The 14,203-nt window shown below is 42.8% G+C and overlaps 1 protein-coding gene across 2 annotated transcripts in view; it reads left to right on the top strand.

Annotated features, from left to right (window-relative positions):
* Pik3cg (phosphatidylinositol-4,5-bisphosphate 3-kinase catalytic subunit gamma) overlaps window positions 1-14,203 on the top strand; it is a 35,386-nt gene that overhangs the window by 947 nt on the left and 20,236 nt on the right. For both annotated transcript variants that reach the window (XM_029484962.2, XM_021178976.3), the window contains exons 2-8: window positions 1,746-3,752; window positions 6,843-6,908; window positions 7,018-7,243; window positions 8,592-8,695; window positions 11,524-11,670; window positions 13,127-13,217; window positions 14,008-14,138. In XM_029484962.2, the coding sequence (XP_029340822.1) occupies window positions 1,758-3,752; window positions 6,843-6,908; window positions 7,018-7,243; window positions 8,592-8,695; window positions 11,524-11,670; window positions 13,127-13,217; window positions 14,008-14,138 (2,760 nt within the window). In that variant the 5' untranslated portion in view covers window positions 1,746-1,757. The remainder of the gene's footprint in view (window positions 1-1,745; window positions 3,753-6,842; window positions 6,909-7,017; window positions 7,244-8,591; window positions 8,696-11,523; window positions 11,671-13,126; window positions 13,218-14,007; window positions 14,139-14,203) is intronic.

Genomic DNA, 14,203 nt, shown 5'->3' with positions numbered 1-14,203 from the left:
GTTAGAGAGTAAATGATATTTTCTGAAATATTTTGTTTCAATATTTGAATGTGGTTTAGAATATAATGTAGTACCAATGTAGCAATGTTAAATATTAAAATCAAAATTTTTATGAATCATATTTTATGAATCATTTTTATGGATTATTTTTTAGTTTTGGTACTCTGAGCATTTCAGTCATTAGTTGATGGGTTCATAGTTACGCTTAAATGCTTTGTAGAGGGCAAATACTTAGATATAGGTAATATGATGGGAACAAATTTGTAAATTCCTGCTATGGAGATGAAAATATTAGGACATAAGGAAACTGAATTATTGTTTTGGGTCATGGGAGGGCAGGAATCATGTCTTCTACTGTGTCCCCTCTAAAGCAGAGGCAGGCCAAACCAACTGGCTCAGTTAAAATTACCTAAAAGTTCCTATTGGGAAAGTCCAAGTATGTTGGCACCTCCCCCTGCCCTAATATAGCAGTGATAGCTGGAATGCTCTGCATTCCATGACCAAAATGGTATGTGTCTCCAAACGGCTTTGATTACAATCTTCACCAGTTTTACTACACTTGAGTTTTATGAATGGAATGACTAGCTTTCTTATATAGAAAGAAAAAATGAAAAGAAAGAAGACAGGAAGTTGACTAGGGAGACTGGGTTCAGACAGTTTGAAAATAGAGAAGATGAAGCAAGATTGGGTGTCTAGGTTAGAGAAGTGTGAGACTGAACAGAGGAAATGCATCGGCATTGGCTTGTTCTCAAAGTGATGTTCAGGGTCTCACGCGGCACATTAGGACTCAGCCTTTGCCCTCCACTGTACTGTCTTATGCATCTGTGTGTTTCAGGGTATTACAAACAGTTGCCATTTTGAGCCAGTAAATGTCAGACACTGTGCTAGATGAGGGTCTAACATATTTTTGTGCACATGTGAGGGTGGTATATGTGTGTGGTGTGAGCATGCGTGTGTGCAGGTGTGCAAGTATACCTGCAGAGGACAGAGGAGACTCTCTCCACCTTATTCCTTTCAGACTGGGTCTCTCACTGAACCTGGAGCTAGGCTGGGAGACAGACATCAAGCCCCAGTAAGTTCTCTCATCTCTGTTCTCCTCCCAACACACACAGAGAGAGAGAGAGAGAGAGAGAGAGAGAGACAGAGGCAGAGACACAGAGACAGAGAGAGACAGAGACAAGAGACAGAGAGACAGAGAGAAAAAGTTAGAGACAGACAGAGACAGAAAGAGAGAGACCCACCCCTGGGCTTACAGGTCCATGGGGACAATGGTAATGCTTATGTGGGAGGTAGGGTATGAACTCTGACCTTATGTTTGTACAGGAAGCACTTTTATCCACTGAGCCATCTCTCCAACCCCATGGTGCATTAAATTAAAACATCATACACACACACACACACACACACAAACACACCCTCGCAAAACTAAAGAAACTGTGTTAGCATGGTTTTTTAAAAAGGTGCACTGCCTTATTTAACTTTTACCTCCATCTTCTATTTGTAAATAATCAAATTGACATATAGGAATCAGGCTCGGAGATTAAGTAGGCTACATCACTCAAACAGTAAGTGGCTGGGAGAGATTCACGTCCTGACCAACGCTGTTAAAGTCAGCGCTGCCTCCATCTTTCTTGGTCACTCCAGGCCTTGTGCTCACATCAACCCACCACACCTTCTCTCTGCCATCATACAGGAATGTGCAGGAAGCAGTGTCTCTTGACAAAGCTCTGTTTCTCCACTCCCAGGTCACATAGGGCATGGAGCTGGAGAACTATGAACAACCGGTGGTTCTAAGAGAGGACAACCTCCGCCGGCGCCGGAGGATGAAGCCACGCAGCGCAGCAGGCAGCCTGTCTTCCATGGAGCTCATCCCCATTGAGTTCGTACTGCCCACCAGCCAGCGCATCAGCAAGACTCCAGAAACAGCGCTGCTGCATGTGGCGGGCCATGGCAATGTGGAACAGATGAAAGCTCAGGTGTGGCTGCGCGCACTGGAGACCAGTGTGGCTGCGGAATTCTACCACCGATTGGGCCCGGACCAATTCCTCCTGCTCTACCAGAAGAAGGGACAATGGTATGAGATCTATGACAGGTACCAAGTGGTGCAAACCCTAGACTGCCTGCATTACTGGAAGTTGATGCACAAGAGCCCTGGCCAGATCCACGTGGTACAGCGACACGTACCTTCTGAGGAGACCTTGGCTTTCCAGAAGCAGCTCACCTCCCTGATTGGCTATGACGTCACTGACATCAGCAATGTGCACGATGATGAGCTAGAGTTCACTCGCCGCCGTCTGGTTACTCCCCGCATGGCTGAAGTGGCTGGCCGGGATGCCAAACTCTATGCCATGCACCCTTGGGTAACGTCCAAACCTCTCCCAGACTACCTATCAAAAAAGATTGCCAACAACTGCATCTTCATCGTCATCCACCGCGGTACCACCACCCAAACCATCAAGGTCTCCGCAGATGATACTCCTGGTACCATCCTCCAGAGCTTTTTCACCAAGATGGCCAAGAAGAAGTCCCTAATGAATATCCCAGAAAGTCAAAGTGAGCAGGATTTTGTGTTGCGAGTCTGTGGCCGCGATGAGTACCTGGTGGGTGAAACGCCCCTCAAAAATTTCCAGTGGGTGAGGCAGTGCCTCAAGAACGGAGATGAAATACACCTGGTGCTCGACACGCCTCCAGACCCAGCCCTTGATGAGGTGAGGAAGGAAGAATGGCCGCTGGTGGATGACTGCACTGGAGTCACTGGCTACCACGAGCAGCTGACCATCCATGGCAAGGACCACGAGAGTGTGTTCACGGTGTCTTTGTGGGACTGCGACCGAAAGTTCAGGGTCAAGATCAGAGGCATTGATATCCCTGTCCTACCTCGGAACACCGACCTCACTGTGTTTGTGGAAGCGAACATCCAGCACGGGCAACAAGTCCTCTGCCAAAGGAGAACCAGCCCAAAACCTTTCACAGAAGAGGTACTCTGGAATGTGTGGCTGGAGTTTGGCATCAAAATCAAAGACTTGCCCAAAGGGGCTCTATTGAACCTAGAGATCTACTGCTGCAAAACCCCATCACTGTCCAGCAAGGCTTCTGCAGAGACTCCAGGCTCCGAGTCCAAGGGCAAAGCCCAGCTTCTCTATTACGTGAACTTGTTGTTAATAGACCACCGTTTCCTCCTCCGCCACGGGGACTATGTGCTCCACATGTGGCAGATATCTGGCAAGGCAGAGGAGCAGGGCAGCTTCAATGCTGACAAGCTCACATCCGCAACCAATCCTGACAAGGACAACTCAATGTCCATTTCCATCCTGCTGGACAATTACTGTCACCCCATAGCCTTGCCAAAGCACCGGCCCACCCCTGACCCAGAGGGAGACAGGGTTCGAGCTGAAATGCCCAATCAGCTTCGAAAGCAATTGGAGGCGATCATAGCCACGGATCCACTTAACCCCCTCACAGCAGAGGACAAAGAATTGCTCTGGCATTTTCGCTATGAAAGCCTGAAGCATCCGAAGGCTTACCCTAAGCTATTCAGCTCAGTGAAATGGGGGCAGCAAGAAATTGTTGCCAAAACGTACCAGCTGTTAGCCAGAAGGGAGATCTGGGATCAAAGTGCTTTGGACGTTGGCTTAACCATGCAGCTCCTGGACTGCAACTTTTCAGACGAGAACGTCCGGGCCATTGCGGTTCAGAAACTGGAGAGCTTAGAGGATGACGATGTTTTACATTACCTTCTCCAGCTGGTCCAGGTAGGGGCTGCTGGTTAGCAGGAACTGCTCTCTCAGAGAGCTCATTTGCATGTACACAGGCACCCCTTTCAGTCGTCATCCGGTACCCTTTGTTCAGTTTCATGATCAGTCAGCCTAGTGCCGATGAAGCCACGTCAAAAAAGTAGTAATTGCTTCCATTGACATTTTTTTTTTTTTACTGTCTTTGAGGGTTTGGCAGTGAGCGTTTGAAAGACACCAGTGCTGCCCTTCACGTTTTAGGAGAATTGTCCCCGTGGAAATTACATAGTCCTCATTAATTATTTTAATGATAGATTGAACTCGTTGCAAACTTCCTTGGGCCGAGGCTCATGATTTACATGGACTGCTGTGTATTGTGTCATTTGATTCCACTACTAACTACGATGGTGGTCAGATTAGAGTTTGGATTTGCATTTTATACATATGGAAATTGAGATACAAGGACACTAAGCTATGTGTCCAGGACCACATATTTTATTTTAAAGGGCAATGGGTGAAATGAAAGGGCTGACTGACTCCAGGCTTTGTCCTTTTTACAGCCTCAAATATCTTGCAGGAATCAAGCAGCAGGATAATACAGGCTAGAGATATTTTAAATCTTTGTAGAACAGCATGTTGTATCTGGGTAGAATCTTTTAAATACTTGCTTTTATTCTTGAGTATTATATATAGGTATACATTGAAAGATGATTATACATACCTATTTCCACTTCAGATTCTCTTCCTGCCCTTATGAATATGCCCCCCTCTCGAGTTAATGCCATTTCCCCCTAATAACTGCTCAGTCCAACAAGCACTCTCCACATGTCCATGGGTGTAGAACCTTCCACGAGAGCAGAGGAATCCTACCAGTAGCCACATCTTCCAAAAAGGATGATTTTTTTTTCTCCTAGCAACTTTCCACTGCCACTAGCTCCTCAATAAGAGGTAGGGCCTAGAGACCTATCTACCCCATCTATGGCAGAACTTTGACTGGGTTGATCCTGTGCAGGTGACCACAGTTACTCTGAGTACATGATGGCTTTCAGGTCTACTCCACAGAGGGAAATGTCATGCTTGGTACCGTAATCCTCGTCAAAAGCCCATGGCTGGGGAGGTCATAGGCCCTAGGGTAGAGCAAGCTTTTGCTATTTTGCTAAAGAACTGTGCTGAGTAGGATCTTGGTAGCTGCCCTCTTTAAACAGGCAGGAAACTGGTTTCACTCAGTTCCCATGATGCTCTCTGGGGTTCTGTGGGGTCAGTGAGCCATATGCCTGAGATTTAGCTGGGTTGTTAAAGATCGATAGTTCTGCTCACTTTAGTAATTCTCATCTTACATTGTGTTGCTTGACAAGGGAATGGAAAGTAAGAGGTGGGAACGGGGGAGGGGAATGGTATTGTACGGCACAGATTGCTCAGTCCTCAGTTCAACAATGTCTTCAGTAAGAAGACAAACGTTTAGATTTGCTGCAGCACACACAAATACACACCATGTGTTTAATATAAAATTATGAAATTATGGCAAGGGCTTCTGGGAAAACCAAACAATACCAATAGCAAATAGGGGATCAGGTGACACTTAATTGTGATTAAAGCATCTAGGGAAAGTTCAGAGTAGGCAATGCTTGGTCTAACAATTTTTTCCTTGTAATTTTCCAAAGAAAATTGCAGAATTCAAAGATAAGTAAGATTTTTCTTAGAAATATTTTAGGTGAAAGAGGTCAATCAGTCTTATTAACTTTGGATGTGTTGGCTTATATTTGAAGAGTGATATTCATTTGTGCAGCGATTTGAAACATTTTCAGCTCCAACTAAATGACTCATTGCTGGCTAAAATGGTCTCTCGGTTGCGATCTGCATCATTGTTGTAGAAGTGAAACATGAAGAAAGACCAGCTATCAGATTAGAAACCTAAAACACATTTAAAGTGAGTTCTGTTGATTGGGTAACCGCATTCTCAGAACTCGACTGAGATGCAGTTCTATGGCACCTACTTGACCACACCCAAAAGGAGTACTTTTGGAAGGAGGGCTAACATTGAAACATTAAGGTCAGTACTGATCAGAGCAAATTAGAAACCCAGAGTGTGAAGAACCATGACCATAACAAGAAGACTTCAGGCCCCATAGTATGGACTGCAGTGGAAATGTCTTCTATTCTTTGGAGGAAAAGATCATTTCTATTTATAAAGGAACTGTTCTAAGATAGTCCATATTAGACTTATATACATTACCTATCTTCTAGCTTAATATTAGACCCACATATACTACCTACATTCTAGCTTAATATATGCATTGATAATTAAATAATATTTGTCGCCTTCAAAACTATTAGCTATTTCAAGCCTATTGAAAAATAAAATATGAAAAATATACCGGGACCCACCAAGATTTAATTTATTCTTTTTTCCATTTTATTGGCTTTCTTCAAAATAGAGCTGCCATTTCACTTAAGTCAACATCCAACCCAGAACCAACACTGTGAATATGATCAAACACTAGCAATGAAGATCAAGTTCTGCCTAGAGAAGCATAGAAAATCAGGGATAGTCTGACACCGCACTCTGTACCGCAGTGTGGCAGGGTGGGGGCTGCTGTTTACCTACAGGAAGCAGATGGGAGCTGCTCAAAAGGGAGGCTACGGGGTTTTAGGATCTTCATCCTTGGCCCGTTTGCATCTGCTGGCCTTCTGATGGTGCTGCATTTTCGTGGTCCATTTGCTTTGTAATAACCATCCTTACCTTTCACTTTAAAGAATTATCATAGCCGTATCCACCTCTGCCCTTCCAATAACCCAAGCCATTGTCACGCAGAGGAAAAGCCTTCGCAACTTCAGTTCTGCCATGACCCAGATCACAGCACTGTGCATCACAAGTCCTGGCCTCCAGCCCCAGCTTGGTCCTCACCTGTTATAGAATGCTAAGCAAGTGCCTCCTCCTCCTGCCCTCAGTGCCTGCTAAACAGGGAACTGGATTTGAGTAGCTGGGGAGATACTCACCACCTTAGCTGGAAAGACCCACTGAAGCAGAACCATGGGCTTCCCCCATTGCCTTTCTTCTGACTGACCACCACAGAGTACAGTCCTTCAAATGTCAATGTGCTCTTCCTGTAGGCTGTGAAATTTGAACCGTACCACGACAGTGCACTGGCCAGATTCCTGCTGAAGCGTGGCTTGAGAGTAAGTACTTCCACTTTGATAACAGTCTAACCGTTTAGGCTACCAGGAATTGCCCAGTAAACCTACAGCATTAGTCACCATGATCTCAACCATCTTGCACCCATCTCAGAACAAAAGAATCGGTCACTTCTTGTTCTGGTTCCTGAGAAGTGAGATCGCACAGTCCAGACACTATCAGCAGAGGTTCGCTGTGATCCTGGAGGCGTACCTGCGAGGCTGTGGCACAGCCATGTTGCAGGACTTCACACAGCAGGTCCATGTGATTGAGATGTTACAGAAAGTCACCATTGATATTAAATCGCTCTCGGCTGAGAAGTATGACGTCAGTTCCCAAGGTACAGTGGTTGCATTTTTCTCAGTTCTCCTTCCAAATGCCGTAATTGTTTTGAATCTTCTTTCTGGAATCCAAGTAGTATTTTGCAAAAGGTGACCAAGAAAACATTTTGGTCTCTTATCTTCAATGAAGTAAATAGATTTAAAGTTCTCCTTCTATAAGACATGATGTTTTGTGATCATAAATGTATATATTCTTACAAGTGAAGTTGTGCATGTGAAACTTGGAGAAATTGAAGAACTTTGTGTGAACAGAAGACATAATTTTCAATAACAGTTCCACACACAAGAAGTATATGGAACTCCTTTTCCAAACCTCCTTTTCCTCATCTTTAAATACTTTCGTGCTGATTTCAAATAGTCAGAATTTGAAGGTAATATTGAGAGGTTAGGTTGATTTTAAAATTTCATCATATACATACATTTGCATCTCAGAATAATACACATAGATAAATGTATGTCACCTTCACACTTGTACACATGGGTGTGTGTGCATGTGTGGGCACCTCCTCTCTGTAGTCATTCTCAACCTCTTGTCTCTTCTGCTCTAGGAAAATTAACCACTCTTATAAGGTTTGGGTTGATACCATTGACACATCTTTTTTGACACAATAAAGTATATGAAGCTTGAACCTAGAAAGTATGTTTTACTCAATTTACAAACCTAGACCTAGCACGTCAACTTAAAACAGGCACTAACATCCCTGCCCAGTGGTTAAAGCTTTTGAATATTTTACATTTATAACCTTCCCTTTGAATCATTTTCTAGTTCATTGAGCATGCTACCCCCAAAGCTACTAACGATAGCAGTAACAATCTTACGTTTGGGCTGGCTTCTGACTGTTATCCAGCCAGTAATCTGTACTCTGTGTGTTTTGCCTTGAGAATTTCAAAGTTGCCCCATCTTTTGTACACACCCTAACTTCCTCCTTTGAGAATTTGCAGAACTCTAACCCAGCTCTAGTTAAGAGTGTGTTCAAATGTCTGCTCCACAAACCAGAGGGCTGTTGAAAGTCTCACGGGCTAGAAAGATGATGGCAGCACCAATTGCATAGGTTCACTCTCAGCACACTCTCTTGACTGGAGGTTTTACACATGTGTTCACATATGCCCTCTGCCTTTGCAGGGACATTTACACTGAAGTTGTTCACAGTGATTCTGACTTACTTTGCCTACTTGGAATGGTTAGATCCCCAAAGGCAGAGCTCTACATCCCTTTTCCTACTACTAATTTCCCAAATGATATACATGGACTTCTAAGGGGTGTGACGTCAGGAAGTGCTGATATCATCGACAGTACTGATAATGTCTTGTGCTCACTTAACTCCTGTATGCTTTTGATAATTGCAGTTATTTCACAGCTTAAGCAAAAGCTTGAAAGCCTTCAGAACTCCAATCTCCCCGAGAGCTTTAGAGTTCCCTATGATCCTGGACTAAAAGCCGGTACCCTGGTGGTAGGTATCAGTGGGATTTCTCTGGATGTTCCTTATGTCCTGCAAATGTCTAGCATACTTTATAGAGCCAGGGCCTTCACAATGGATCTTCAGTAGACACAGAATCAAGAGCATCCCCAGATGGGCTTCGGTCAAGTCACCCTCTCATCACTAGTACCAGACATCCCAACACCCAATACGACACACCAATGGAAGGGTAGTTGCCTTGCATTGTGTTTTAAGTCAATTTATTGATGTATTCATTACACAAACAGTTGTCCATAGGTGAAGTTCCGTGAGTTTTCACAGATAAATGCTTCTATGCAGCCACCAGCAAAAATCAAAACACTGAACATTCTTCTAAAAGTATAACAGAAGTTCTTTATGTCAATATCAGCTGTCCATATTGTAGGTGCATCTGTGACTCATCTCTGACCCCTTCTGTTGATTGAAATGTCTATGTGCATATACCATATAGTGTAAGAGACCACTTTGTAGGCATGTTAGAATTGTACAGAGGCACACTTACACTAATACACCTCTTCTGCGTGCATTATAAATGTATATATTATTTTTGTTTTAAACAAAAAATGTACGTATACTAGATTAAGCCATTTTAAATGTTTGCCCACATATTATTATGCTGGATATGGGTACTTCTGATCTTTAACATGTTATCCTGCAAGATGGTGGCAATATATTCTTTCAAAATTTACTTAGCTGAAATATTTTACTATGCATTTATTTTTTAGCAATATTGTCATTAGACAGAGAATCCTAGCTTACTGTTTTTCTCTTGTAGTACCATTTCTTCTGCCTTGCCTATGTCCTGATGATAACACTCTGGCTTTGTCTTTGATGTTTTATCTACAATACATCATTTTCCCCCTATATCTTTTCCGACCTCTTCCCTCCCTGTCTTTCAGTGGTTTGATTACAGTGTGTGTTGGCACGGTTTCTTGTATAAGGTGCCAGGTCTTTGGGCTTGTGGGTATCTTCTATCATATTTGGAAATTGTTTGACTGTTATTATTTTCTGTTGTTCTCATCTGGCCTTTCTTTCTGAGACGGCTACTGTACTCTAGATTGCTGGACCCTAAGCTCAGCATGGATGCCTTTTTCCATGCTTTAAGCAAGAAACAGCCCCCAACAGTACGCTGAGCCTTCTCTCCATCTCTACGCTATATTTGTGATTCATAGTGCACTCACTTTTGTCTAAAACCCATGAAAGGTTTGGTTTATTCTTATGACTGCAGTCACAGTGCTCTGCTTAGATGTGAGGGGCTGGGGCTGAAAGCCCTGTGATCAGGTGCCAGATTTTCCACTTACTTCTGTTAAATTTCCCTGAGTTAGATTTGGCCTACATTGGGTTCTGGAGTAATAATATTTCAGACACTGTGGAAGCACTGGGCCTCATTTTTCAAATTAAATCTGAGGAAGGGAATGCATAAACAGATGGTAGAAAGTACTCTGAACCACTCTGGAAATCAGTTTGGCGGTTCCTCAGAAAATTGGACATAATACTACCAGAGGATCCAGCAATACCTCTCCTGGGCATATATCCTGAAGATGTTCCAACCGGTAAGAAGGACACATGCTCCACTATGTTCATAGCAGCCTTATTTATAATAGCCAGAAGCTGGAAAGAACCCAGATGCCCCTCAACAGAGGAATGGATACAGAAAATGTGGTACATTTACACAATGGAGTGCTACTCAGCTATTAAAAGGAATGAATTTATGAAATTCCTAGGCAAATGGATGGATCTGGAAGGCATCATTCTGAGTGAGGTAACATATTCACAAAGGAACTCACACAATATGTACTCACTGATAAGTGGATATTAGCCCAAAAACTTAGGATACCCAAGATATAAGATACAATTTGTTAAACGCATGAAACTCAAGAAGAACGAAGACCAAAGTGTGGACACTGTACCCCTTCTTGGAATTGGGAACAAAACACCCATGGAAAGAGTTACAGAGATAAAGTTTGGAGCTGTGAAGAAAGGATGGACCATCTAAAGACTGCCATATCCAGGGATCCATCCCATAATCAGCTTCCAAACGCTGACACCATTGCATACACTAGCAAGATTTTGCTGAAAGGACCCAGATATAGCTGTCTCTTGTGAGACAATGCCGGAGCCTAGCAAACACAGAAGTGGATACTCACAGTCAGCTATTGGATGGATCACAGGGCCCCCAATGGAGGAGCTAGAGAAAGTACCCAAGGAGCTAAAGGGAACTGCAACCCCATAGGTGGATCATTATTATGAACTAACCAGTACCCCAGAGCTCTTGTCTCTAGCTGCATTTGTATCAAAAGATGGCCTAGTAGGCCATTACTGGAAAGAGAGGCCCATTGGACTTGCCAACTTTATATGCCCCGGTACAGGGGAATGCCAGGGCCAAGTGGTGGTGGGGGGGGTGGGGGACTGGGGGGGGGAGTGTATTGGGGACTTTTTGGATAGCATTGGAAATGTAATTGAGGAAATTACCTAATTAAAAAAAAAAAAGAAAGAAAGAAAGTGCTCTGAACGATGCACTTTTAGCGGGCATACCGAGGCCCATGAAGTAGGGTGATTAAAATGGCACCTGCTGTACCCCACAGGCCCTTCACAGAAACTTAGAGTTAAAATTAGAGTCTGAGAGACATTGTTTTAAGGGTTATGAATTTTTCTCACCCATTTCCAGTTTGGGTGAGAACGCCTTCTATAATTTTATCCAAACATTGAAAATCATTTTCCAGCCAGTTCATGGCCCCTGTGTTTAGCAATGCTCTATGAGAGAATCTGTGTCTCTTCCATGTGTGTTCATTGTGTGTGATGGTGTGACCACTGCCTTACAGATCGAGAGATGCAAAGTGATGGCCTCTAAGAAGAAGCCCCTGTGGCTTGAGTTTAAGTGTGCTGATCCCACAGTCCTATCCAATGAAACCATTGGAATCATCTTTAAACATGGTGATGATCTGCGCCAAGACATGTTGATCTTGCAGGTAGGTTAATGCGAAGGGAGTGGGCTTATGCAGTTATCTGATGAGAGAGTGCTGTGCTGCTCTCAAACATGCCTGCCTTCTGTGGGTTTTGTTTTGTTTCGTTTTCCCTATGATAAACAGCAATCAAAAGGTACCTAATAGATAAGTTTTACTAGCGCCTTAGTTCTCTCTGTCCTTTCAAAGATGCAAATTCAACATTCCCTAGTAGCCATATACACTTGCCTCTCCTAGCCTCTTTTTAAGCACTCCATTCTATGCATGGAAGCATAGACTATGGGATTATTTGCCTACAGTACCCAATTTTTTTCCTGTTCACAGACATATCAACACACCAGTAGGCATACTCCCTAAATACATATCCTTTAGTATTCATACTCAAACTCATGTAATGATCTGATGCAAAAAAGACCAGAAGGCAGGTGATTATGCAGGTGAACGGTGAGAAAAAGGTGAACAGCAAGGCACCAACACTGTCTGTGCCAGGTTTTTTGACATTTCTGTGCAGACAGCATCACAAGTCTATAAGTCTTTTCTATCCACATTTTAGTGCCTCATCAAAGAAGGAGGTGAGGGTGACTAAAACCTAACACAGTTTATTTACATGATAAAGTGTACTAAGTTAAGGGAAGCCTATTTAAAAACACAATGTTTTCCATTCATCTTAAGATTCTGTTTTGACTTATTTCTAACATAGTACTCAGGTTCCCTTCCAGGGTGGGTTGCCTTACAGTTGTTTTCCTTTTTGTCCAAGAAATATTTTTTAAAAGAATGAAAAAAATCCCTTAATATTTTTAAAGATCAATTTAGTTTTAAATAAATCTGCAGAATCCTTTGGATTGTTCAAAGCCACACAACAGCGCTCTGCTGGTCCTTTAATCCCGAGAGACAGTCTGCGCTTAGACTTCAATTTTATTATTGGAGCCCACTGTGCACTGAAACTCTCCAAGATGTTGTTCCTGTACCACTGAAAGGAAATAGCAGTTATATACCCGATACAAGGTTACTATAAGAATCACACATAAAAGAGCAACCAATTAATGTTTGGGGTTAGTCAATCAACCATTATTGATTTCATTGCCTTGGTTGTAGCATGGATCGTGTGATATCAGAATATTAAACATATATAAGAACATTACAGTTATTATGTGAAAAAAAATACATAACAAAGTGAAATGTTTTGATAAGATAGATAATGAAACCTGGCAAAAAGCCTCCCATAAGTAAAGATTCTTCATACTTTTCTTCAACATATAACCCAGGGGCTGAAATTAACAGATTTGCAATGACAGGAAATTTTTGAGTATCAGTCTGAACAGTGAAAACTATTGCTTATGTGTTTTGCATCTACTCATATATTGTACATATCCAGATAAGATTACTAGCTTTTTAAGAGAGAAGGAAAAATGCATTGGCCAACATCTATGTGTAATAGTAGTGCCTGTGCCTTGGTTCCTAGATTCTACGCATCATGGAGTCCATTTGGGAGACTGAATCTCTGGACCTGTGCCTTCTGCCTTACGGTTGTATCTCAACTGGTGACAAAATAGGTTTGTAGTTACATCAGGAGATGAGCGGCACAGCACTCCGCTGGCTTTAAAAGGACATCACTCTCTCAGGGAAAGAAAGCAGTCCTTAACGGGAAAATTGTAGTCATAGACAAGAAGAGGAGATGTTCCCAGGCTGGATAGAGACTCTCGGTTCAATAAGGACATGATGACGATGCAGGGACACCTGTCTCGGGTCTGGGCCCTTACACGGGAACAGCCTTCCCAAGAACTTGCTTCCTCCCCTGCTCTTTTCTGCCTCTAAAGCGCAACTCATTTCTTTGCACGTTCAGCTTTTTTTCGCAAATAACATTTAAAATTAAACAGACGGAACTGTCAGTTCTTTTTAAATTCCAGGATTCACATTACTGAAGCCATTACACACTCCACTCAGGTACTTTTATAGACATTTAACAGTTTAGTTTTAATCACACTTATTTTTATTCAAGGTTCTGATATGAGAAATGTACAAAACATTTGGCCTTGTTACCTATAAAGGAAAAGTTAGTTCCAATCTCCGAGCAAGGATGGCTAAGGTTGGCACACAGATGGCTTTATTTGTCACTTCCCCAAAGCAGCCCTTTTTTCTCCTTAGTAATATTGAGAAAGTATTCTTTATAATTTCTGGAGCCTTACTGTTATTATCTTCCCTACAAGCAAGCAAGCAAACAACAAGAAAATAGCTCAGAACTGGAAAACAGATCTTCGGCCTAATAAAAATAACCTTCCATTCTCTGCTCCACCAAGACTTATAGCAGCATCGGCCTCTCCTGAATTCTGTCTCTTCATGTAGGTATGATCGAGATTGTAAAGGATGCCACAACGATTGCTCAGATTCAGCAAAGCACAGTGGGTAACACGGGCGCATTCAAAGATGAAGTCCTGAATCACTGGCTCAAGGAAAAATGTCCTATTGAAGAAAAGGTGAGTTCTTGCTCTCCCCTCCTCAGCCCAGGCTCACTTCTCCATACAGCTTGTCTTCGGTTGGA

The sequence above is a fragment of the Mus caroli genome, unplaced genomic scaffold (genome assembly GCF_978045245.1).
Source record: "Mus caroli unplaced genomic scaffold, Mus_caroli_1 scaffold_14, whole genome shotgun sequence".
NCBI lineage: Eukaryota > Metazoa > Chordata > Mammalia > Rodentia > Muridae > Mus > Mus caroli.
This window is presented reverse-complemented; position numbering and strand designations above follow the sequence as displayed.